Raw genomic sequence first — 27,005 nt, forward strand, 5'->3', positions numbered from 1 at the left:
CATATGAAAATAGTTTCCGGAAGTCTACATGTTGGATTCTCTGCTGCATATTTTCCACAGTAAATCACCAGTTTGTAAATGTAATAATAATAATACATGCAGTGTTTGAGGACCTGCATGCACTCCTCAGTGGAAACTTGCCAGAACGTCGCTGTCATCACACATGTCGGACAAATTCATCTATTTGTGTGGAAATTTGTACAAAAAAATTGCAAACATTTTTAGAAAACACACCTAAATACATTCTACTATCTTGGCTTAGCACATATACTTTAGTAGAGAAACCTTCTCTCCTAAATTCAATCAAATCAGACGCTCATCTCATTTTTTATTAGAATACACGTTTCTATCCACATGTTTTTTTACTGTGCATGGAGCGCAAACACACATCTACTTTGATCACACTTCCCACAGAAAAGGTTTTCACTTTCATTGTATATGAAATATGTATAAGTGTTGAATCACACCACCTACATATTAACTAAAAGGCTGTTTTTGTGCTAATGAGCTTTAGTCATTAGTTTGTAATAATGATAATTAGTTTGTATGTTAATAATCTATGCAATAAGACATGAAAATAGTTTCCTGAAGCCTACATGTTGGATTCTCTGCTGCATATTTCCACAGTGAATCACCAGTGTGTACATCTAATAATAATGCATGCAGTGTTTGAGGACCTCAGTGGAAACTTGCCAGAACGTCTCTGACATCACGCATGTCGGACGCCTGAGATCACCGTTATCAGTGTGAGAACAGCAGAGGGAGGAAACACACGGAGTATTGCCATCTGGTTTTGGAGGACAGATGTCTCGCGTCTACTGTATACCTCCCAGATGTGCCAACTCTGCGGAGGACCCTCCACTTCCTGCGGAGGAATAGACCCTCAACAGCAGCAGCTGGAGCCCAGCCAAGAGATGTGATTTTATGATCAACCCTTCAGTGTTTTCCTACCTGACGTCAGATTGAGTGTATAAAAGGAAGCTGGAGGAGCGTCGCTGAAGTGCTGATAATTACTGGGGACCGACAGGATGTCACTGTTTTAGGGGGGTAGGTGGAGAAACTTTAAAGAGGGGGGCGGGTCCTTTATGGACTGTAGACTCACAGCAACCAATTAGAGCTTCACAGTGTGAGACCATCCCAAGGCTTCGAGGCATTTTATTCTGAAAAGCTCCATTATTACAAATGCTCTTGTTGTTTTTGTGTTTAGACCTGCAGAACTGTAGGGGCTAAGTTACTATATAAAGAACATTTTTCGTAAGTGCGATATGAACATTTCGTAAATACTGCTTGAAATGCGATAAATTAAGGCATTAAGACTTTCTCTCTAAGGGGTTGTTAAATAATTAACGATAACACCACTTTTGTTGGAATGGTAATAATGCATTTCACTATTTTTTTCAGTCTCTGCCCACATGTTGGCAGTGAACCAAAGAAGAACGATATTGACGTTGTATATTTAAGTATTAAAGATCGCAAGTGATATCGTGGTTCATTACAGCCTGCAATATAAAACGTTTTTTTTACCTTAACTAAAGGACCAATCCGACATTCTTTTGTTTGGCCTGAAACTGGACCCCACATTTCTCCAATTTGGCCATTGGAGAAATGTGGGGTCCAGTTTCATGAATCCATTTTATTTACCGATTTCAAAATAAAATGGGTTCATTCTCTCTTCAGTGTGACTTTGGACATTAGATTTCATGACATCTTCTACTATTCTTACAAGTAGGTATGAAAAACTGTAAGGTATTATGGAATTTGACAACCAGCTGTTATTAAAAAATAAGCAAAACCCTAATACTCTTTGTAAGACTGACCAAAAGGTGTCCATAGTACAAAACACTGTACTGTCAGATACTGGAAGACTGCATTGTATGTGTGGTCTAAATCTTTAAACACTCAAAATCTAAACATTGAGAGTTTTAAGGAGTGTTCTTGAAAAACTGCTTGTGTTGACGGAACATTTAACAGTTGTCAACTTTGGTACGAAACGTGTAACTGAATAGTATTCAGAAATACTTTATGGACCAAGTGTTGGCCAAAGAGTTTCATTATTAGCGCCTGAGGGGTAAAACCAACAGGACTGCAGCATCCATTCACTTCCTGTCCTGTAGGAGAACACTGTTCCACTCCTTTACCCTCCAACAACAAACCTATGTCTTTGTCTTCATCTAAATGTCTGCTCAGAGTTAAGCACATTCTGCCTGCAGCATCTGAAATAACGAGAACCATGAAGGCGACCCTCGAGATGTCCCGGTGACTTCCTGTAGAGGGGAGATCTGTGTGGTCTGCATGTTTTAACAGGAGGATGAGAAACAAATGGTGATGTGATGCAACTCAGAGGAAAGAGACTCTGTGGATGATTCAGGGTGAGGAAGAGGTTCAGCTGCTGGAGCAAATCTTTAGTGAGCTAATTAATCAAACGTTAGTGAAGGGAAAATAGTCTGCATCTCTGTTCTCCAAATGCCTGCTATGCTTTCCCTTTGAATAGTGAGGGTTAATTATATATGTTATAAGTCATATTAAAGGTAAAAGTGGTTAAGTTAAATGATGCTGTGATACTGTCACAACAAGCACAGACTTTTCAAAGGGAGTCATTGTTTAAATAATGGAGACATTGCTGTTAAATAGATTTCTTGGCTTTATTCATTTACCCTTTTTTGCTGTTTTTGACTCGAACCGTGTTGTAAGGACTCAGCCATATGTACACTTTGTAATAAAGCCTTGACAGATGGTGATTTGGATGTGTGCAAATAGATGTGTTGCAGGCATGTTCTTCACTGGTACTGGTCATTGTTCTTTAATATATATATAAACTCACATTTGGCATCTTAAAACCCATCATCGTATCACCAAACACAAACTGGCTTACTGTGACGTAACTCCAGTTTGCTTATCTTAGACTTTAAGGTACCACAATTGGAAGATATGAAAAAATAAATGATCGCCCAACCCTAGTTTCTGGAGAGAAAGCCAAATCAACCAGTACTCCAATGTATCATCGTAGCAATTACGGCAACCCAATAGTGATTATACGCTAAATAATCAAAGTTTTAAACTAAATTTGGCAATGGGAAGTTATATGAAACATGGCCAAATCATTAGTTATAATGGAGGAGAGCGCAGACCTCCACCAAGGCAAAATGCTTTATCTCAAAATGCTATCAAAAGTAAAAGAATAACCAAGATCTGGATCTACTCAAAATGTTAATGAGGTCTTCTGTGGCCCGTGCTACACCCTTCCACTGAGTGTAAAGAAAATCAAGCTGGTAGTCATGCTCACAAACAAACAAACCATAATGAAAATAATAAGCTGCTTGGTGGGGATAATAATTTACGTTGTTATTCTTCTTTAGTAGCACAAATTCCATTACAACATTAGCATTAAATCAAAGTACCACAAACATGGCAAGGCAGTTGCCAAATGCACTTAACTTTGTATTTCTTTAACCCCTTAAGGCAATATAAACTATGTAGAAATGAACTCAATTAAATCAAGATTACAGAAATTGAACACGCTGGAAACATTTTCCACCCCGAGTGTGTCGATGCGACAATCTGGATTATCTGTCACATGACCAGAGGTATGCAGTGTGTGTGTGTGTGTGTGTGTGTGTGTGTGTGTGTGTGTGTGTGTGTGTGTGTGTGTGTGTGTGTGTGTGTGCTTGATGAAAGGGTTATTTGTGTTGGCTTTTAATTGACTCGCATTCCAGCCTCTGTTCCTCTGTTCAGAGAATCCAACACCTCCGTCTCTCAGAGAACTGAACAAACAGCAAACCACACACACTCCACCTGTCTGTTCACACCACCAACACTTCAACGTGTCACCTCCGTAATCACCACAAGTCAGTGGGTCTAAAACCAAAGCAGCAGCTACGACAGCAACACACACACACACACACACACACACACACACACACACACACACACACACACACACACACACACACACACACACACACACACACACACACACACACACACACACACACACACACACACACACACACACACACACACACACACACACACACACACACACACACACACACACACACACACACACACACACACACACACACACACACACACACACACACACACGAAGAGCCAATAGAAAACCTTATCAGGTGTCAACAAACAGACAGAGAGAGCAGACTCAAACGCTGAAGAGACGAGACAACTCACTCATCAAACTAATCAATCCTGCTTGTGATGGTCACGATGGACAATTAGCAGTGGAATAAGTAGACATACTGAGCTGGAGACGTATGGAAGTCCTGTAGTGCCAGTTAAAGTGTAAAACAATATGTTAAAAGTTGAATAACTAAGAGAGGATAAAAGTTCAAATCAAGCCTGCAAAATATGAGAAAAAGGGCAATACCAGGGTTGAATATTGCAAATAATGATATGACTTGCAATAAATAAACAGACATTAAAGTATATGAACTTCAGTCTCACTGCTGTTTTCAGTTTACTGCTCAAAGTAACAAATAGCTTGTTACATTTCAAAAAGATGTCCAACAAACTAAACACCAAATGCACCAATAAAAAGAGTAATAGTAACATTTAAAAGTGGTATTTTTAACCACGTGTAAAAGTCCTTGCTTGCAAAATCGCAGTCTTTCTCGTGTTGGGTTTGATAAAAACGATGTATTGTGCAGCTTTAAGAAAAGGATTTGAAACTGTATGAATAGTGAAAGCTTGGGAGTTAGACGAGACAACAGATGTTTTCACTAAATGGGAAAATGTGAGAGCTGAGAGGACCTGAAGTGTAAGTTGAAGTGAAACAATGTAAAAGGAGGTGAGGTGTCAATCACTGATTAAACAGAAGACCTCATGAGGTGTCAACAAACAAACAGACCAACAAGAGACAAGAAAAGTAAAGATCGGGTGGCTCTACAGACAGAGCAATCAGGCCAGCTGGATCAATAAGTGAATAACATCACTTTACATTTGGGCTGAATAAAGGTGAGGATGGCAGCCTCAGAAAAAAAGAATTGCATTAAAAGCTTAGAAATAGTAATTGTTCTTAATATACATAGCCAAATGTTAAATAACAGAAATTAAAGCCAACATTCTCTCAAATATATCCTCGTTTGCATGTATTTACTAAAGTATCAGAGCAAAGTGTAGAGTTAAGGCAAGATTTCTGTCAGTTTGACCTAAAAATGTAGAATGTTTTCTCCTAAAAGTTACATATCACATGCCACCATAACCTATATACTGTAATCCATACAGATGTAAGAGGAGATTTCTGGGATAAAAACGTTTAAATTCTCTTCCTTTGTTATGTTTGCTTCCAAGTAAAACAAGTCGAAATACCTGCTATGTGTATCATGCTAGGCAACAGACAAAATGTGATCTAAATTAACATATGATTGTATGTTAACATAAGTGCCCTTTTAAGATACATTTGTGGCACTGCAAACTCAGACATACATTTATTTTTTGCATTTGAATTACCTCTAAGTGGTAGAAATGGTTAACTGAGGAAAACACCTAGAGAAATCTAAGACATTCATTCATTCAAGTTGTATAGTTTTATTTCTGAAATGCTGATTTACTTATTGTCTTATTTAACTGTACAACATGGAAACTCTGCTAATTAAGTTTTTTAAGTTGATCAAATGTTTCCCATGCAAAACAGCCTAAACCACCTTGAATGTTCCCTCTATGTTCTCCTGCTCTTTCCCCCTGATTCTTGCACACTTCTTCAACTTTTATGAATGAACCTCATAATGAAATCCGGTCTCAGTCGCGTTAAACGCACAATCTGCGGGATGTTGGACTCACATAAACTTTGTGGAAGGTGTCGCCGAAGAAATACAGAGATCCGTTGAGAGGCAGCTCTGCGGTGGAGTCGGACCCGGGTTTCAGCTGCTGGTCTCCGGCTTCTTCTCCGAACTCAAACAGCTCCTCCAGCTCCAAAGCATGGGTCAAAACACTCAGGCTCAGCAAGCACGACCAGAACCACAACCAGCTCCGGTACCGGGGACTCATTTTCTCCACAAATGCTCCACAGATAAAGTTAGCAAGAACGGTGTTTCTTGGAGAAGTAAGCCGGGGATGAGGTGAGATGAGCGGGTAACAAGAGGCAGACTGATGGGACAGGAAAGGAGAGGAGGGAGGGAGGAATGGATGGATGGAGGAACAGCGGGGGTAACAGCCCGGGGGGGGGGGGGCGTTTAAATATCAAATGCAATGACTTCCGTCAACTTTTGTTTTTCAAAATAAATGTCTCATTTAGTGGTGAAAAAGTTTCCGATTTTTCACGTTAAGTAAAAGTAAAAAAGTAATGAGAAAATAGGACTGCTCAATAAAAAGTAAAATTCCTTAATTCAAAAATCATTTCAATGGTGTAGTTTTTCATGTTGAGTATATTAAGTAGATTAGTACAATACTGTATTACGTCATTCAAGCATAGCATGTGTTTTTATAAATAAAAGGTGTCAGAAAACCATGCGGTTTAAAGTATGAGTGTGTAAGTAGCAGGACATTGAAATACTGTTTATATTACTTATTTTATAACAGTTTAAAATCCTAAGTCTTCTACAGAAACAGACAGTCATTGAAATATTGGAGACACGGAGTTTGTCGTAAATAAACTAAAAGCTTAACACTTAATCAGATCATCTAGAGATGGAAAAAGTCACCATCTTGTGGACACAGAGTCTAACTGCAAAACGACTCCTTTTTACCATTTCTCCTCCTCACCATCCTCCTTAAAGGGGACATATCATGCTCATTTTCAGATCCATATCAGCATGTAGTGTCTCTACTGGGACATGTCTCCATGCTTTAATGTTCAAAAAGCTCTTTATGTTTCTCATACTGTCTGTGCTGCAGCACCTCTTTTCACCTCTGTCTGAAACCAGAGCCCAGTCTGCTCTGATTGGTTAGCTGGCTGGCTCTGTTGTGATTGGTCAACCGCTTATTTCATTTTCATTTAATCGTTTATTTGAAGAGGGACAATGCACATTAATGAACACTTCAGACAAATAATGCTTCAAGTGTAAATATGCCGGATTTTAGCTTTTGAGCTAATTTCCATCCGTAGTCCCTGACACATATAAGAACATGACATTTATAAACATAACAACAAATAAATACATGATATGCAAAAAGAGCAAGAGCAGCATACACAAGTATTTACCACATGGTAATACAATATAGCAGCAACGACATGTAAAGTGCAAGAGAAGATAAAAGATAAAATTTGGCGGTGATTGCACGTCTGTTTGTTTCTCAGCCATTCTTTGAGTTGAACTTTAAAAGAGTGGGACAATCCCGTATCTCAGTTGGGAGGCTATTCCACAATGAGCTGCCCTTAATGGAGAGGACATTTTGTCCAAAAGTGGTCCGTCTACGGTGGACTTCACAGTCTCCTCTGGTGTCTGACCTAGTGCAGCGTCCAGTGTGTTTTGTGTGGATGAATCATAGGATGAATTCCCCTAAGGGAGGCGGGGCCAGTCCATGTAAACATTTATAAAAAAAAGCACATACTTTTAAAAGACTTAAAATGGTCAAAACTCAAGAAATAGTTAGAGATGTCCCGCCCCTTAGCCCTATGTGTTGGAGTGCTAGCCAATAGAAGGCAAGTGTTACATAGTGATGTCACTATGTTCTTGAAGTAAACAAAAGAGTCCATGAACACATGGATTTTAACCTTAGCAGACAATTTACATGCACAAAACCTGTATAACACACTACAGGATGAAGGAAACACAGCAAAAACCATAACAGGGCCCCTTTAATGTTTTTACCCAGTGAACCCTTTTTCCATTTTGTCAAAATGTTCAGAATGGTCTCCTTCACTAAGGCACATTTTCGTGTGTAATGGTCGTTTCGCAGAAAGATGAGCAGCCTTGGCTCAGGAGGTAGATGGGTCACGTTTTAGGTACATGTAAAACATGACTATTTAAAGTGAATGAAAGAAAAAATCTTGTTTTTGGGTCAGATCGTTTATTCAGCTTTAGATGGTTACAAATCCTGTTAAAACTCCATAAAAGGTAAATATGACAAAAATTGTGATACACATATTATAACCATCACCAAATTTCAACCATAATATAAAATATTTATGAAATGCAAAACATATAGAGTATATATATATTTTCTTCTCATAAACATATAACAACAATTCTAATCAAGATGACAGGTTTCACACATAAAGTCATTCAGATGTTCACAAAGACAAAAACATGTTAAATGTAGTGTCGCCCCTTTTTCTCAAGTTCTAATCCTCAGTTAGTAATTTAGTCTCTCCCCTCTTCAGGTTGTGATTTCTATATTTTGACTAGAGCCCTTCAATAAACCCAGAGAGTAGATACATATTAGAGAAGAGTGAGCTTGTTGCAGTAAATATACCAATGGGTTTCTAAACACACTTTCCATCTCTCTTCATGACTGCAGCCCTGCCACAGTCAGCCATTTCTTCTTGGACCCAGTTGTGATAGCAGACCAGACGATCACTGACCCTGAAAGACAGATCCAGAGTGCAGGTGTAGCGCATTCCCAGCCTGACGAACTCAGTGTCGGCCATCTCTGCTTTCTCTTGGACCCATCTCTGCTTTCTCTTGGACCCATCTCTGCTTTCTCTTGGACCCATCTCTGCTTTCTCTTGGACCCATCTCTTCTTTCTCTTGGACCCATCTCTGCTTTCTCTTGGACCCATCTCTGCTGGTGCCTGTCAGTGATGGAGACCAGGTCACGTTGCTTCTCTCTGCAGGAAACCAGGGCCTCATCCCAAGTCTTTCTCTCTTTGATCAGGATCACTTTGTCTGGCATTGAAATGGATCATTATTTTGGGTCAAAGTAACCACTTATTACAAGTAATCATAACAAAAGAACTCTCAACTATATAAACATAGCACCTTTCATTCAATCCTCATTTTGTTCTGTAAATAAATAAAAGTAAAGGACATGGTACCTGGTGTACAGTAAAAAGATGTTAGGGGGGAAATAAAAAAAGACTAAATGATATTCAAACTTTCAGGTCTTTACTGGTTTTATAATTGTAATTAAATAATCTTTTATACATAGTAGGGATAAACACATAATTGAAATCTGCAATTCTGTGTATATAGGAAATATTTTCACCACTGATGTAAATTCAACATACCTTTATGAATATCTAACTAAACACAAAATATTAATATACTTTCAAAGACTTTTGCAAAACTCACCTTCATAGCTTTAAATGAGTCCGGATCCCAGTGTCTGAAAGAGACATTCTCCCCATCTGACCAACTCCAGATCTCTCTGAACAGGCCGATCCACAGGAATTGATTAGAGCTATCCTGATCAACGAGTTTATTGATCTGTGTGATTCCACTGACCAGGTCTGTGTGATGTTTTCTGCAGTAGCTCTGAGCCTGAAGCCAGTTCTTTCGTTCATCAATTACAAAGTATTTCTGTTGCCCTGTTTCTGTGAGAATGAAAATACACATTTTACGAGTTTTTAAATATTTGTATCTTACTTAAATCATGTTAAACAATGATGTTAAATCAAATGAACACGATCTCACTTAAAGGTGGGGTAGGTCATTTTGGAGAAACCAGCTTGAGTGCGCTAGAATTTGAAAATACACAACCGGAAAAAATCTGCCACTTCCTTACAGAGCCCCTCCTCCAAAACACACGAACGCGCACATGACCAATGAGGGCACGAGATAAGTTTGTGCACAGATGGAAGGCTTACAGGCAGGTAGGCCATCCAGTTATTTTAGCCGGGCCGACTAAAATGATTGGTCGTGCTTTTTACAGCGCCATGGCTTCCACAGATTACATTTTTGTATGGATTTATTGTCAAAGCACTGAATGTAATGTGTATTCACAGGTCTCACTAAAAAATCTATTAGAAAGCTGCAGCTAATTCAGAACGCTGCTGCTCGAGTCCTTACTGACTAAGAAAGTGGATCACATCACTCCTGTTCTGAAGTCTTTACACTGGCTTCCAGTCGACCAAAGAATTTATTTTAAAGTACTATTGCAGGTTTTTAAAGCACTAAATGGTTTAGAACCAAATTATATTAACGAGCTCCTGCAAAAATATGAACCATCCTGGAGTCTCAGGTCTGCTCTCTGCTACAAGAGTCAGAACTAAACATGGAGAAGCAGCATTTAGTTGTTATGCCCCGACCATCTGGAACAAACTGCCTGAATCCTGCAGGTCAGCTGCAACTGTTGATACTTTTAAATCGAGACTGAAAACGTTTCTTTTTATGCTAAATTTGGAAGATTTGTTCACATTTTAACTGCAGTATGGCTTTTATCCATGTATTTTATACCTGTTGGTGTTGATTTTATTATCTTTGGTTTTTAAATGCCTTTTTATAATGTGCTTCCTCTGTATTTGTTCTTAAATGTATTTTTTCTTATTTTGTAAAGTTCTTTGGGTTACCGTGTGCGGAAAGGTGCTCTATAGATAAACTTGTCTTGCCTTGCCTTGCCTTGCAACTGCAGCTGCTGATCAGAGCAGAGACACATGGTCACTAAGCCGAAATATTTATCTTGTCACAGTGATCTGATATTTTAAAGTAAAGTCAACACATGTCGACCTTAAATATAGTCTATATTAAGAACGAGAAAAGTTTTAATATATAGTTTTTGTAAACATATGACAAATGAGCGAGGGTGATGACGTCAGAGCATCGTCCTCTGTCCGGGGCTGACCCCCGGACAGCCCCGCACAATTTAACCCCTGGTTATAAATCGGATAGTCTTTGGTTCGATCCCCTGCAGACTGCATGTCAAAGTGTCCTTGGGAAAGATATTGGACCACAGATTGCTTTGCATAAAACCCTAAACTGTTCACGTTGTGTAACTGCATTTTAATGAGAAAATATGAAAATGTTCTCTGCAGTAGCATGTCTTATGTCTTATGTCTTTATCGTGTTGTATAAACTTGGAGTCAGGCTCGATAATAACCCGAGGAGTTCATTGGGTTTTCAGGCGGCGTTGAAAAAAGTTCCTTGCTGAGGTTTACAATATTTATGTTCTGTCAGGGTGCATTTAGTCCTGGCAGCAGAGCAGAAAAGCTCTCTGGAACATTTCATTTTAATACTGAGGTACAAATACTTCTCATCATTACTACTTACTAGCATCACTGCATGAAATGTCTCTTAATGTATGACATGTTAGAATCAGCCACTCTCAATATGTTGTATTTTATAGGCTAATATGATCTTAACACAACATGTAAGTTAAGCAAATTAAGTGTGGAAAAAGGTACAATATTTCCCTCTGATGGAAACATAAAGTCACGTTAAAATAAATGAGATTAAGGTATACACACACACACACACACACACACACACACACACACACACACACAGGTGTTAATAATGGTTTATAAAGCATAACTACTGTGCATAATACAACTTTAAACATGAAGTACAATGATTTTCAAATTACGATCTTTTTTGATAACCTCGTCCAAATATCTCAAGTATTTAATATTTCCTTCAAATCCACGTCATCTTTTAGCGTGAAAGTAAACTCAATCAAATGAGTTGGATAAAAAATGGAGTGTGTGTCTCTGTCGTAAGCGTGAGGAGACAAGCTGCTTCCTGTATTATCTAACAACCGCCTGATATGTAAAAGCAGAGAAGAAGAAGTGCGGAGGGAGGAGGAGGAGGAGGAGGAGGAGGAGGAGGAGGAGGAGGAGGAGGAGGACGAAGAGGAGGAGGAGGAGGAGGAAGAGGACAAAGAGGAGGAGGAGGAGGAGGAGGAGGAGGAGGAGGAGGAGGTTTAAATGAGTGTTGTACTGATAGTAACTTCAGTATTGGCCAGTCACTTATCCTGCAGTGTAACCGGATGAATGTGATGCTACACATATTTCTATCAAACCAATCAACACTGCACTGATTCTCTGCTTGAAATAAATTATCTAGAAATCTAAATGTCGAGGCGCCAATCTTTAAAAACAAAAAACACTTCTTATTTTGTCAATTTAAAAGAAATTGGGGTCAATTATTGAATTACTCATGATCTTTAATGAATAAACTGTATCTAAATAAAACCAAAAATGAAAGTGTTTTTTATATTATTTTGTGATTTTTTTTAGGAATATTTTAACAATTTTGATATGGGCATTTTGCATGTTTGAAAGGAGTAGTTTGAATTGTTGTGGCATTGTACCTTTTAACCCCTTATAGGTGTTTATTAAATCTATTCATCAATTTATTATGAGTCAATAATTATTCACAAAATTATAATTAAATAAACCCCCACATGTTTAACTGCTGCCACAAACCACGTTTTTCTATATCCATCCGTATCTGTCTGAAAAAAGCGGTATCAGTCAAAGCTGCCTGTATGACGCTGCTGTGACGCAGTTAGTGTGTGTGTGTGTGTGTGTGTGTGTGTGTGTGTGTGTGTGTGTGTGTGTGTGTGTGTGTGTGTGTGTGCGTGCGTGCGTGCGTGCGTGCGTGCGTGCGTGCGTGCGTGCGTGCGTGCGTGCGTGCGTGCGTGCGTGCGTGTGTGTGTGTGTGTGTGGTACCACAGCTCCCACCTCTCTCTCCTTCCATCTCTCCACCTTCCTCTCCTCTCTGCAGCATCCTCCTCCTGCTCAGCCAATCGCCTGCTGGGGACTGTGATCACATGACCCCCAGCCACCAATCGCTCTGCACCAGGCACCGGCAAAAAGAGGGGTGGTGTCTCTCCTCCTCCTGCTGCTCTCTGTGAGTCAGATTGTGTGTCTGGAGGAGAGTGGATGGATGTGGAGGATCCGTCTAACGCTCTGAGACACGTTTCTTCTTCTTCTTCTGCTCCACCCAGAGATCAGCGCTGTCTTCCCTCCCTCCTCTGTGGGGAACAGGAGGGATGAACGGGGAGGCGATGGAGGGGATCCTGGAGCAGCAGCATGCCGGTAACGACTCCCACCTCCCTCCCCCTCCCACCATCACGCCGGCGATCCCCCCCTACGTGAAGCTGGGTCTCACCATCGCCTACACAATCTTCTACTCGCTGCTCTTCGCCTTCGTCTACGCCCAGCTGTGGTTGGTTCTGAGATACCGACACAAGCGCTTCAGTTACCAGACGGCCTTCCTGTTCCTGTGTCTGCTGTGGGCCGCCCTGAGAGCCCTCCTCTTCTCCTTCTACTTCAGAGACTGTGTGACCGCCAACGCTCTCGGACCCTTCGCCTTCTGGCTGCTCTACTGCTTCCCCGTCTGCCTGCAGTTCTTCACGCTCAGCCTCATGAACCTCTACTGCGCTCAGGTGAGGGGAAACCAATGTGCTTTAACTTGTCTCCTGGGGCTTTAACTTGTCTCCTGGGGCTTTAACTTGTCTCCTGCTGATGTAGAGGTGTACTTCAGGGTGTGTTGGTACATTGTGACATCATTACATCACAGCTGGGTGTGGTTACAGGTATTCCTCTGACCACACCCATCAGACTGCAGCAGACTTTAAACCTCCAACCAGAGAGGGCAGCAAAACTCGGTTTTTCAGACTGGTGCTAAGTTTCTCTTTAACCTCTTTAAAGCTCCTTACACACCGAGCCGATTTTCGGCGTCTATAGATGTCGGGCCGTCGATGAGCGTTGTGTCGCCCTACTCAGATTGGTGTGTACTGCACCTTCGTGTCTTTTTGGCTGTGCCGACACCTTCCGCCGCCGATTCGACATGTTGAATCGGGAGGCCAAAGTCAAAATAAATCACTCTGATTGGCTGTTCAGCTTAGCGAATCAGTGCATGAGAAGCGAAACGGAAGTGAGGGACCCAAACAAAGGCAAATCTGAGATTTCATTTAACTCCAGCTCTCGACACAGGTTCCGGAAAGCCCCATGAGCTTCTGGCTGTAGAGTGAAAATGGAACGCACACGCTATTTGTTGTTTGTTTATATCACGCAGTTTGTTATTCTTCTCTCGGTTATCACGCAGTCTGTCTTCCGGTTGTTGCCTCTTTTAATGTGAATACACACTACCGCCGCCTGCTGGTAAGGAGAGTTATTGCCACTCACTCATGCGCAGTTCCTACGTGCTTCTTGGCCGTCGGCTGAAGTCTTTGCGGTGTGTTCCAGTGCGACTGTTGGCCAAGACGCAGAGACGTGAGGCGACGTTCCGTCGGGACGTGTTCTTTGGTGTCAGTTTGGTGTGTAAGATGCTTAAACCTACAGGGTCCACCATTGTGTCCAGAATAATGAACTCAAGTTCTGCAGCTGAAACTGAGTATTGTTTCTAGTTGAGATCTTAAAGTCTCCAATTAATGTGTCAGGCTGACACTTCAGTAAATGGTACTATGGACAAAACCAGTGCTGGTTACTCCAACTAATCTGTCAAACGTCTGAGTTTTAATGAATCCTCGCTCAGACAGGCTGCATGTTACTGGGTCAGTCTCTCACGTCTCAGAGCCCTCACCGTTACTTTGACAGACAAACCAAGAACCTAAAGGAAATGGAGGATCTCCAATGGAATCATCTTTAAAGGTCCCATGTCATGGGCATTTCTACTGATCATAATTCCATTGTTGAGGTCTACTAAAATTGATTTATATTGTTAAATTTTCCAAACTCACATTGGTTTCTCATACAGCATCTCTGTATAGTATGTGTATTCACTCTCTGTCCTAAACGGCTTGTTGGAGCTCCTCCCCCCTCCCCCTCCCTATGAGCCCACTGTGCTCTGATTGGTCAGCTCGCCCACTCTGTTCTGATGAATCCACCACCGTTACAGCTGAACATCAGTAATTATGTGTTACAATGGCGTTTGTTAGCAACCAGAAAATGACACCAGTAATGACAAACAGATGAGAATGCTGCGTCGGGTCTTGGTGCCGTGTGGGCGGGACGTTGCGGGGCTCGCTGCTGGAGCGGACAGTGTGAGCTGGCTTGTTGCGGGTACATTTATGCGACACAGCGAAGCCCAGCCTGAACCCAGCCCGAGCAAATGGACCAATCCGCGGAGACGTTACGTCACTATATCCCAATACGTCACTGTACTTACACTATAAGAAGAAAACAATGGAAAAAGAAAAATCCCCAACGAGGCGTTGAAAAAAAAAAAAAGAAGCTACATAACACACAAGGGGACGGGTAATAACCGGAAAAGCATGACATGGGACCTTTAAAACCTCAAACGTCTACGCTGCACACTGTGAAATGTATCCTCTGCATTTAGTAGTAGGAGCAACTACTTCCAGTCTACACTTCCTAAACTTCCTACTACACTTACCTAACCAAGCACCTACGGATTGAGATACTGAATCTTCAAAAGTGTTATTTCTATTAACCAGTCAGAGCTTGGTAGGTGAAAAATAGAATGGAGACGACTTCGATGTAGCTACGGCCATGAAAGTAAACAACATACAAAAGGCCACAAAAGTCTGGCATGCTTGGAGGAGACAGTTGTACAGGTTGACTGAGAAGAGAAATGACTCTTTATCTTCCATGAGACAGTCTTAAGTTTGAGTTGCAGATACAGAACGTGTTTGTTGCTAGCCTAAATGCTACTTCTTTTCAAAGTGAAATTCAATGTTCAGGTAATTGACACATTTGGAAATTACAAAAAAGATCTTGGACAAGCTTCTCTTTGGTGTGCACCAACTGCTAATTCTGTTTGAACTGAACACGTCAATATAATGCTTGCTTTTTGAGACACACACTCGAGGCTAAAGGGGATTTTTCTCTCCACTGATATGCAAAAAACTTCGAGGCCCACTTTAAGTTTGTTAAGACAAAGAGATTTAAAATGGACGTGGAAATCAGTGTGTTGCTTGAACACATTTCTACTGGTGGACAGAAGGAGAATAAAACACCATCCCTACAAAGAATGGAGACTTACTCTACAACCTGAATACCTGCAGGCAACCACTGAAAACAAACTGCTTCGTCAACCAGCCCATGGTTGGATGAATCCTATTACACGTTTTTTTGAGGATGATCAGCAGCTGCCTCTCCTCTTCGTCCATTCATCCAGCTGCTGGCGGTTCAGAAATAGACCAGAAGATAAAGACATAATAGAAGCTCTTTAGCAGCACTCGTTAATGAGAGCTGAGATGACGCAGGTTATTTTTCCAACCAAACACCACGGTGTCTTATTTCTGTAATGAAGCAAGGTTGCCCTTCAGTCAGAGAGGAGGCAGTAATCGATGAAGTGATTTCTAGACTGGCTCTGAGCAAAGTGCTGGAGGAAGTACTCAGATCACTTACTAAGGTAAAATAAGTGGATCTGAAATTTTAACAGCATCAGTCTTAGTCCATGCACATCAGATAATAAGTCACACTAACTGTGACACTCGTAAAGGATCTCCATTCTTTGGCTTCCATCAGGACATCATAGGGAACATACAGTATCAGGAGTGGCACATCACTTTGAATCATATTACAAACCAAGTGTGAGAGTCAGAGGTCTGCAGCCAAGCTGAAGAACTCCTCACACTCCCAAGAAGCGTCAGAGAGAAAATCTAATTAGCAGTTAAACATTTTCTCCCGACGTAACCAACATAAAAAAAAAAAATGTAAACACAAAATACTCTAAACTGACCCAACCAAAAAAGCAAAGCCAGACAAAAGATAAGAAGCTTGTCTCTTGTTTACCCTTCACCCTTGTCTTTTGTTTACCCTTCTCCTGTCAAAACAGGAGAAAACCGGGAATATTGAGTAATCAAACAAAAATGGCTTCTCGCTTCTACTACTGCTAGTTTAAAAAGTAAATAATTACAATAATACAGAGGTTCCTTTCTTAAATAATTCCCAAAAAACACATTTGCCACACAGGCCCATATAGTAACTTGCCAAAAGGCCTACGGCAGTGGTTCTCAACTGGTGGGTTGCGATCCAAAAGTGGGTCGCGGACCCGTTTCGAGTGGGTCGCAGATGTGTGAGTGAAGAAAAAAAAATTGAAGAAATCTTTTTTAATTTTTTTTTGTTTTGGAAAAAGGTCAAACTTTTATTTTGAAGGCTCGATTTTCTAACGCTTTGCAAGCAGTAGGCGTTGGACTGGAAGTACCGGAGACCATAAACGGTTTCTCGATAAAACGTCTTTGCTGATGTTTTTTCGAGTCTTCTGGCCAATCAGAATCAAGATTGTTAACGGAAGTCCCCACGGAGAATAGCTTTGCGGTAGAACTATTCTTTATACATCCATGGGTATAACATCAGATAAAAATGAACACATAATGAAATATGACCCCCGGTTTGATGATTGACAGGTCCCAGAACAATGGGGGCTATCCCCCTTTACCCACAATTTAAAGTAATTCACACAGACTCTCTCCTCTTTACTCTTCTCTCTGTGAGGAGCAGCAAGTTCAGCTGTCAGAACAAAGTAAAAAACAAACAATGGCATAAAATATTATTAAAATGTTGGGTAGTAATAGATTTATTTATTTTCTTCTCAGAGTGTACCAGAATGCGTAGTTTATATGTTAGTATTTCTAAAAATCTCCTGGGGGAGGTTTTCAGCGTGTGTGCCTTTTTATGTTATAGAGTTCAGCTTTGATTCCATCATCTCACGAAACCTTTTTTAAAAGCATACTTTTGTTCTGTGAAGAGATATATGCACTGTACTTCACTTTATTTAATAATGTATGCTGAAAAGCATATATATTACGGCACAATTTTTTGTTGAATAGATTTGAGTGGTTCAAAATTTCGGGTCGTGATCCTTTGACTAAGGAAAAAGTGGGTCCCGAGGCCTGACCAGTTGAGAACCACTGGCCTATGGTACCACACTACTAACACAGATCTAACACACACACACACACACACACACACACACACACACACACACACACACACACACACACACACACACACACACACACACACACACACACACACTAAGAGGAGACAGAGATCTGACAAAAAACAGTGACATAATGACCCAGGATCATAACAAAGTGCGTAACAATCTTTTTCTCTTTCCCATCTACAGGTTTACTTCAAGGCAAAGTCCAAGTACACACCTTCACTGCTCAAGTACAGGTAACTTTTCTTCAAACAACTCACCCTGACTGAATTAAGGGAGTCTGTTTCCACAATGAAACTCCCACACTTCCAACATGTATCCAACAAATCACACCGATTGTCAAACTGTGTTTTCTTTAAAAGTATTGACTGATTTAGATCTGTAAAATGCACTTAAAGAGCCCCTATTATGCTTTTTGGGTTTTCCCTTTCCCATAGTGTGTTACAGTATATAGGGTTGTGTGCATGTAAATGGTGTGCAAAGGCGAAAATCCCTAAAGGTCCAGCAGATTTTGACATCACTTGGTAACACTCACGCTTCTATTGGCTAGCGCTCCAACACATTGTACGTGATGGGCCAAGGGGCGGGACATATCTAAGCTGTTGACCAATCACAACAGAGCCGGCCAGCTAACCAATCAGAGCAGATTGGGCTCTGGTTTCAGACAGAGGGTGAAAAGAGGTGCTGCAGCACAGGCAGTATGAGAAAAATAAAGAGCTTTGTGAACATTAAAGCATGGAGACATGTCCCAGTAGAGACACTACATACTGATATACACCTGAACATCAGCAGGAGAGGACTCTTTAAAGTAGACACTACATACTGATATACACCTGAACATCAGCAGGAGAGGACTCTTTAAAGTAAAGACACTACATACTGATATACATCTGAACATCAGCAGGAGAGGACTCTTTAAAGTAGAGACACTACATACTGATATACACCTGAACATCAGCAAGAGAAGGACTCTTTAAAGTAGAGACACTACATACTGATATACACCTGAACATGAGCAGGAGAGGACTCTTTAAAGTAGAGACACTAAATACTGATATACACCTGAACATCAGCAGGAGAGGACTCTTTAAAGTAGACACTACATACTGATATACACCTGAACATCAGCAGGAGAGGACTCTTTAAAGTAGAGACACTACATACTGATATACACCTGAACATCAGCAGGAGAGGACTCTTTAAAGTAGAGACACTACATACTGATATACACCTGAACATCAGCAGGAGAGGACTCTTTAAAGTAGAGACACTACATACTGATATACACCTGAACATCAGCAGGAGAGGACTCTTTAAAGTAGAGACACTACATACTGATATACACCTGAACATCAGCAGGAGAGGACTCTTTAAAGGAGAGACACTACATACTGATATGAACCTGAATATGCGCACAATAGGGCCTTTTTAACGGTTTTAATCTCTTGTTTCTCCTGCAGACTTCCTCTGTACCTCGTCTTCTTCGGCGTCAGTCTCCTCTTCCTCGTGGTTAATCTGGTCTGTGCCCTGCTGGTCAAAATGACGGCGGCCGACGTGAAGACCATCGTCCTGGTGAGGGTCACCATCAACGACAGCCTGTTCGTCCTCTGCGCCGTCTCGCTGTCTGTCTGCCTTTACAAGGTCGCCAAGATGTCGCTGGCCAACATCTACCTGGAGTCTAAGGTAAAGTCTTTATACATACTGCCCCTAGGTTCAATTCTCACAAAACACAACATCCCCTTCCATTGCTACGCCGACGATGTACGGATCTATCTGCCACTCAATCCAAATGTCAACTCACTACAGCAGTTGATGGACTACTTAACAGAGATCAAATCCTGGCTGAGCCAAAATGTCCTCACCCTCAATGAGAGCAAGACTGAGGTTATCTTTTTTGGACGCCAACCTCCAGCCTCCCAGGTTGATATTCTGGGCTCCCTCAAAAATGATATCCTCCCCTCTGTCACGAACCTTGGAGTGACCTTCAATAGCGCTTTTAAATTCCATAAGCAGATCAGCACCGTAGTCAAGACCTGCTTTTTTAAAATACGACTATTGGCCAAGACCAAGTCGTTTTTATCTTTTAAAGACCTGGAAAGGGTTATTAACGCCTTTGTTACCTCGAGGTTGGACTACTGCAACGCTCTGTACGTGGGTATGGACCAACTCCTTTCATTTGTTTTTAAAGCCCTAAATGGGCTGGCTCCGGCCTATATAGCTGAACTCCTCCAGCGCTACACCCCAGCCAGAGCTTTAAGGTCGGCTGATCAGCTGCTGCTGATAGTGCCCAAGACCAGGCTCAAAACCCGAGGGCACCGAGCCTTCGCAGCAGCTGGCCCTAGGCTCTGGAACACTCTGCCCCTCCATGTGAGGTCGGCCCAGACCCTAGGGGTTTTTAAATCTACTCTTAAAACACACTTCTTCTCCCTGGCCTTTTAGTCAGAGCGGAGCACGACTCCTGACTATTCCCTGTGTTTTTTGTTATTTTTATATATCTGTTGTAATTTATTGTCTTTTATTGTGATTTTAGTAATGTGTTTTTATGTGATTGTAGTATTTATTACATGTACAGCACTTTGGCCCGACCAAAAATCGCTTTTATATGTGCTTTATAGATAAACTTTGATTTGATTTGATTTAAAGATAAAAACAACTACAGTAAAGGTTTAGTCTCTAGACTCAAACAATTAAAAGCGAGTCAAACAATTAAAAGGAAGTAATAATCCCAAAGATGTTCACTCAATAACTTCCCGTAGCTTTCAACCTCAGGTCACTGACCCTGATATTTCCTTCCATAACATTCCAGGTTTTCATGACTGAAGTTAATTCCATCAGGCATCACATACATGACATTTTTAAATGTAATAAGTCTAAGGTATAGTCTTTAAAGATAACAACAACTAAAGCAAGTAATAATCCCAAATAACTTCCCTTAGCCTTCAACCTCAGGTCATGATCTTGTGCAGCGTCACTAACCCTGATATTTACTTCTTGAATATTCCACGTTTTCATGACTGCAAGAAAAAAATCATTAATTCCATCCGGCATCACATACATTAGTTTAGTTTATTAGTTTATAGTGTCGTGGACAGTCCCCATTGATCAACTCTCACAAAAAACAGTTAGCCAACATTGCTAATGTCCAGCTGTTGTCCCCAGCCAGATGATAATGGACACCTTTTTTAAATCACAATACATCAACAGCATTAGTTATAAAGAAAGGATGAAAGACAAGTAGATACAGGCGAAAGGATAAAAGAGAACAATAAAATGCAAACAACACACATTACTACATACATGTCACATATAGCACATCACAATCGCATAACAAACATGACATGTCAAATGTTAATTCAAATGAATAACAATGAGTGATATATGTGTGTGTGTTTAGGGGACGTCGGTGTGTCAGGTGACTCTGATCGGCATCATGGTGGTTCTGCTGTACGCGTCGCGCGCCTGCTACAACCTGGTGGTGCTCGCCCTCACTAACATCGAGACCATCAACTCCTTCGACTACGACTGGTACAACGTCTCAGACCAGGTGAGGCTCTCTGGGTTTTTTCTCCAATTGATTGATGTTTTAGCTGATGAATCAGAATCAGAAACAGGTTTATGAGCAGGTAGGTTGACATACGAGGAATTTGACTAGGTGTTGTGGTGCATACAAATAAAACAAAAATTAAGAGTTAAAAAACAAGGAGAATATTGGAAGGGGATGAAAAACAGGAAAGCAACACAAGCTGTCAAACATATGTATTTTCAGTATTGTTCTAGTTTAAATGTACTGCATGTCTCTAGTTTATAGTTTGTTCCTCTGCAGCCTTACTGTCATGGTCTCACATGACTGAAATTAGCCAATCAGAAAATTCCACCTACCAGTCCACCTGTTTTTCAATCAATTGTTTAGAATTTAGATCATTGTATTTAAATTTAAACTAATATTGACTTTTTTTATTTTATTTACTTAGTTATATTCCAACTATTTAAGCAATTATATCAGTGTTTTTAGTATTAGTAATTTTTATTGTAGTTCTGGTACTAATTATAAAAAATGTATCAGTTGCACTGGAATTTTGTGTTCACTGTTTCATTTGAATAATACCTTATAATGGCATTTGTAGAAAAAATAAACGTAATATTTATGTAAATAAGGTACAAGTACCTCAAGTTTGTACGTGGGTTAATCAACTCAATACAATACGATACGATACAATACAATACGAAGGGGCTTTATTGGCATGACCACATTTTAAACATAGTATTGCCAAAGAATTCCGCACAAGGCGTTATAACAGAACTAAAAATAAAAATAAACACTAAACATAAATGTCAACAATACAATACCAACCCTTCCTGTGTGTGTCTCCAGGCGGACCTGCGCTCGTCTCTGGGAGACGCCGGCTACATCGTGTTCGGGGTGATCCTGTTCGTCTGGGAGCTGCTGCCCACCTCGCTGGTCGTCTTCTTCTTCAGGGTCCGACGGCCGCCGCAGGAACGGGTCAGTCTTCCTATCGGGGTCATGTGACCTCTGACCTCTGCAACACTTATACCTGGTTGTTGTTTGGCTGCCGGCAGAGGTGTGAAGTAGTGGAGTATAAATACTTTGTTACTGTACTTAAATACATTTATCTGGTATCAGTACTTTACTCCACTACTTACGACTTTTTACTTTGACTTCTTACATTTAGAACACAGATACCTGTACTTTCTACTTCTTACATTTTGAACACAAATACCTGTACTTTCTACTTCTTACATGTTGAACCCAAATACCTGTACTTTCTACTTCTTACATGTTGAACACAAATACCTGTACTTTCTACTTCTTACATTTTGAACACAAATACCTGAACTTTCTACTTCTTACATGTTGAACCCAAATACCTGTACTTTCTACTTCTTACATTTTGAACACAAATACCTGCACTTTCTACTTCTTACATGTTGAACCCAAATACCTGTACTTTCTACTTCTCTCATTTTCCAAACAGGCTGGTTCCTTTAGTCTGAATGTGTGTTTGGTGGCGTGATCATTATTATTTAGAGTCATTGCGTGCCTATTGATTTGAACACGATCCGTGTATCCATCATTTCCCGGTCTTCTCTAAAGAAGAGGGACCAATGAAAACGTTGTCATGTTGCCGTTGGTCAGCATGGAAACATTCATTAGCTAACAATGACATTATTGTTCTATTAATATAAAGGGAGGTCAGGTACTCTTTAAAACAGCTGCTAGTTATGGGTACTTTTTACTGAAGTACATTTCAAAGCCCATACTTCTTTACTTTTACTTGAGTAAAGAAGTTTAGTCAGTACTTCTACTTTTACCAGAGTATTTTTTAAAACGAGTATCTGTACTTCTACTTGAGTAAAGGATGTGTGTACTTTGCCCTGTCTGGCTGCAGGATGAGAGGATCACCTGATGTTAGATAACGGGTTATATCAGCAGAGCCTTTGTCTTTTTTTATTTCTTCATCACGATGAGTATCTTTCTCCCTTCAGAGCACAGCTGGGATACCGAACCACGTTCTCTCCTCTCGAGGATATTTCTTTGACAACCCTCGACGGTACGACAGTGACGATGACCTAGCGTGGAGCATCCCTCCCCAGAATGCATCAGCAAGGTATGAGCACCATCACTGACGTCACCATGTCCATGCTGTTATAATATTTCTCCATTTAAATGATGTCCATTATCCATTATGCATGGATAAATAATACTAATAATAATATGTAAAATAATATAAAATAAATATGAATACACATAAAATAAAAGATAATAATATAATAATAATAATAATAATAATAATAATATATCAAATAAATAATAATATATAAACTAAAATATATAATAATATATAACATATACAAATAACAATAATAATAATAATAATAAAAGTATTACAAATATATAAAAAATAACAGAACAATTTATAGAATAATAAAAACATTTGATAACAATTATTAATAATAATAATAATAATAATAATAACAAGTAGTAGATGAAGGAATGAACCCTCTGACCTGTCCTCTTCTCTCCGACAGTCTTTCCTCCGACTGCTACGACTGGGGCAGTCGCCACAGCAGCTTCACGGTTCACACCAACGGAGACGAGCAGCGCCTCACTGCCGGGGGAGGGGAGCTGCACCCTTACCCATAATGCCCCTCTTCAATGTACAGCACCACTCTGCACTTTCACACCGATCAGTTATTGTGTTTCTTATCATAACTGATGTAAAAGTTTGTAGAGAATTTAGAGAAAATACCTGAATGTTCAGCAGGGTTCCTACACAGACAAATCGGGCTTCTGCTTTAATTACAATATATTAATACTGCAGCACAATAACAGTTACACATAATACAGTAATACACAATAAATACACAATAACACACCATTAGTGTTTCACTGCTAACACTTGCCACAATCCATCTGGCTATTTTTTACAGTAGCCTATACATTTTTACAGTATACATTTACAGTATGTCGAAATTCTGATGCTACCGTGATTTTCCTATCAAACACACTAATAGATCAAGTTATGATAAGTTGTTTAGATATTTTAAGTGACAAAATGAGGCCTAGTGGTTTAAAGAAAACCCAAATGTTGCTGCTTCAAATTTGGGAAAGATAAATCGTACAAAATGTCACCTTAATGTCGACCGTATCTAGTGATATATGTAGTTTAGTGCTAAAAGTCGAATTTCATCCAGTACTGCAGCTTCACATTGTTTTTAACAATTCAAATCGGTTCATGAGGTTTGATCAGAAATGATCGAGAGTGAGTGAAGGCCTTTACACACCAGCCATTACACAATCATGCATAAAATAAATGCCTTTTTTCCTCACATCGGATTCAGAATCAGAAACAGGTTTATTGCCAAGTAAGTTAACTCTTATGAGGAATTCGTCTTGGTGTACAGACGAATTCCTCATACCTCATAAAAAGTAAGAAAACCAACCAACAAATTAAATAAAAACAATTGATACTATTATACAAAGTACTTGGAATAATGAAATACATCAAATATGTTCAGTATTGTTATGGAAGAGGGTGAGAGGTAGCTTGTGTATTGTACACATGTCCAACAGTATTTGGAGGGTTTTGCAGAACAGGCAATGTATCAAATGTATAAAAGACTGAGCCTACAAGAGAGCATTTTACATGATAGGTCCCCTTTAAATGAACCTTGTATGGCCTCTGCATTTTTTCCACATATTTGCTTTCTTTGTGAAAGTATTGATCTAAAAAAAGTAAGACATGAGACATAAAACAGTTATAAAGTGAGTTGCTTGTAAAAGCCTGAACTCTGTGTAGGAGCCCCGCTTCAGTTCGTAGACGGTGTCGTGATGAATGTTTGAGAGAATGTATCTTGATCTTTTGGGGAGTTTTTCAGCGAGTAAGCCAAATAAATCTACCTTTATTTTGTTTAATTAACAATTATCCTGACTTAAAAGTACGGTAGGTAAGAATGGAGAAATCAGCTCGAGTGCGCTAGAATTTGAAAGTACGAAGCCGAAAAAAATCTGCCTCTTCCTTCAGACTTCTTTACAGAGCCCCTCCTCCAACACACATGAACGCGCACATGACCAATGAGGGCACGATGTAAGTTTGTGCACAGATGGAAGGCTGACAGGCAGGTAGGCCATCCAGTTATTTTAGCCGGGCCGGCTCAGATGACTGTTCGTGCTTTTTACAGCGCCACGGCTTCCACAGATGAACATTTTTGTATGTATTTATTGTCAAAGCATTTCATGTATTAATTGCTATTGGGATGTTAAGAGCATTCCATGGAATACAACAAAAAGTGTTTCTGAAGTGAATTACCTACCCTACCTTTGACTCAAACCAATTTTCCAAATGTTCAATTTCTTGCAGTTTTTCGATCATGTACTCAAGGCACTTTGAAAATTAGCAATTGCACAAATATCTGAGACAATCTGACAGGGTAATACAAGTTAATTCAGTTTAGTTTTTAATATTAAACTCTTCCTTTAAGTTTGAATTTGTATCTGGAGGCTGACAGAGAAATAATTACATTTCCGTATCTGAATAATCCCTGAAAACTCCCCGGATCATTTTTTAAGTTCTTGACTGTAAAAAGATAGATCAAAGTAAAACGATATATATTATAACATACACACACTCAACACACACATCTGAACTGTTCAATGATTCAGCATAATCAGTATCGTGTAAATATAAATAACCAGACAGCTGAACACCTGTGTTGTATTGATGGACACCTCAAAATATCAAAATATTAACAAATGATGTAATGTTGGGTTGGACTTTGAGTAAAAATAAATAAATGTAATAATAATGTGGAAAAACATGATTTTGAGGTTCAACCCATCATTACATTTTTGTTAATGAGTTTTGTTTTGCGGTTGTTCACATTTCTGTAACAATGTTCAGAAAAAAAGTCTATATTTCTAAAAGACGAACATTTTTCTAAGTTATTTGTAAAGAGATTGTGCATTTTGTTGTGGAGCTCTTTGTTTGTGTGATTGTGGTTATCGTGTTTGTGACACTACAATAAAATTGCCATAACGGACATGCATACATTTCATTCTTACCTCGTGACTTAATTTCATCACTTATACAGTACTTTGGGTTTTAACTTTTGAGTTTGAAGCTTCAAGTTTGGCATCTTGCTGCCGCCATCTTGTTTGTTTGCTAACCAGAAGTGAACCAGAGGATAAAGCGAAGTACAACCAATGCTGAAAAAGGAACATTTTTAGAGGAAAAAAACATTAGTTACATTTTATTTTCGGAAACATACCGTGAAAATAATTAAGTTGTAAGACGAGAACATGAATGGGCCCGAAAACACGAATAACACAGCGGTAGCAACATATCAATAGAAAGTAGCTCCGCCCTTAATCCTGGTTACCCTGGTTTATTGTATATTTTAAGCTAAAATGGACCAAGAGACTGAGAGTGGTGCAGTGATGACAAATAATATATTTCATTCATCGAACCAAGAAGACAAGAAGCTAATTTCTTGTTTTCGATTCATGCACCACTATAAATATAAAAATGTCCTGTCTGGAAGAATTGAAACTAGAATTTGAGATCCTAAACTCATCAGGAAGAGTTCGGGTATTGATTCACTAATTATTTGAGCAGTAAGGTCATTTCCTTAAAGTGCACCTATCATGCTATTTTTTTCTTCTCAAAAGTACTGATTTGGGGTATAAAGCTTTAAAACAAACACAAATAAATTGATAAAATAAAAAAGGCGGGGTCTGAGCTCATGCGGGACCCGGCAGCTACTGTCTAAACTAAATACTGCCGTGATGAAACG

At 39.8% G+C, this 27,005-nt stretch overlaps 2 protein-coding genes across 2 annotated transcripts in view; one reads left to right on the forward strand and one right to left on the reverse strand.

Annotated features, from left to right (window-relative positions):
- The window catches only part of LOC307045525 (nidogen-1-like), a 37,491-nt gene extending 31,359 nt beyond the window's left edge, over window positions 1-6,132 (reverse strand). The window contains exon 1 of the mRNA XM_079691221.1: window positions 5,797-6,132. Within this exon, the coding sequence (XP_079547347.1) occupies window positions 5,797-6,003 (207 nt within the window). The 5' untranslated portion in view covers window positions 6,004-6,132. The remainder of the gene's footprint in view (window positions 1-5,796) is intronic.
- A 6,560-nt stretch (window positions 6,133-12,692) lies between these two features.
- On the forward strand, window positions 12,693-24,068 carry gpr137bb (G protein-coupled receptor 137Bb). The gene is made up of 7 exons (XM_079663526.1): window positions 12,693-13,224; window positions 17,880-17,929; window positions 19,154-19,376; window positions 21,088-21,237; window positions 22,066-22,194; window positions 23,199-23,320; window positions 23,742-24,068. Exons 1-7 carry the CDS (start codon window positions 12,829-12,831, stop codon window positions 23,854-23,856), a joined length of 1,185 nt encoding a protein of 394 aa, XP_079519652.1. The 5' UTR covers window positions 12,693-12,828; the 3' UTR covers window positions 23,857-24,068.
- The last annotated feature ends 2,937 nt before the right edge of the window (window positions 24,069-27,005 follow it).

The sequence above is a fragment of the Notothenia rossii genome, assembly GCF_949606895.1.
Source record: "Notothenia rossii genome assembly, chromosome: 1".
NCBI lineage: Eukaryota > Metazoa > Chordata > Actinopteri > Perciformes > Nototheniidae > Notothenia > Notothenia rossii.

Excerpts from the sequence above, each read along its gene's own strand:
- gpr137bb (XM_079663526.1), top strand. The coding sequence starts at position 12,829 with ATGAACGGGGAGGCGATGGAGGGGATCCTGGAGCAGCAGCATGCCGGT. Across the intron at positions 13,225-17,879 it reads TGAACCTCTACTGCGCTCAG|GTTTACTTCAAGGCAAAGTC; the intron begins GTGAGGGGAAAC and ends TCCCATCTACAG. Across the intron at positions 23,321-23,741 it reads CCCCAGAATGCATCAGCAAG|TCTTTCCTCCGACTGCTACG; the intron begins GTATGAGCACCA and ends TCTCTCCGACAG.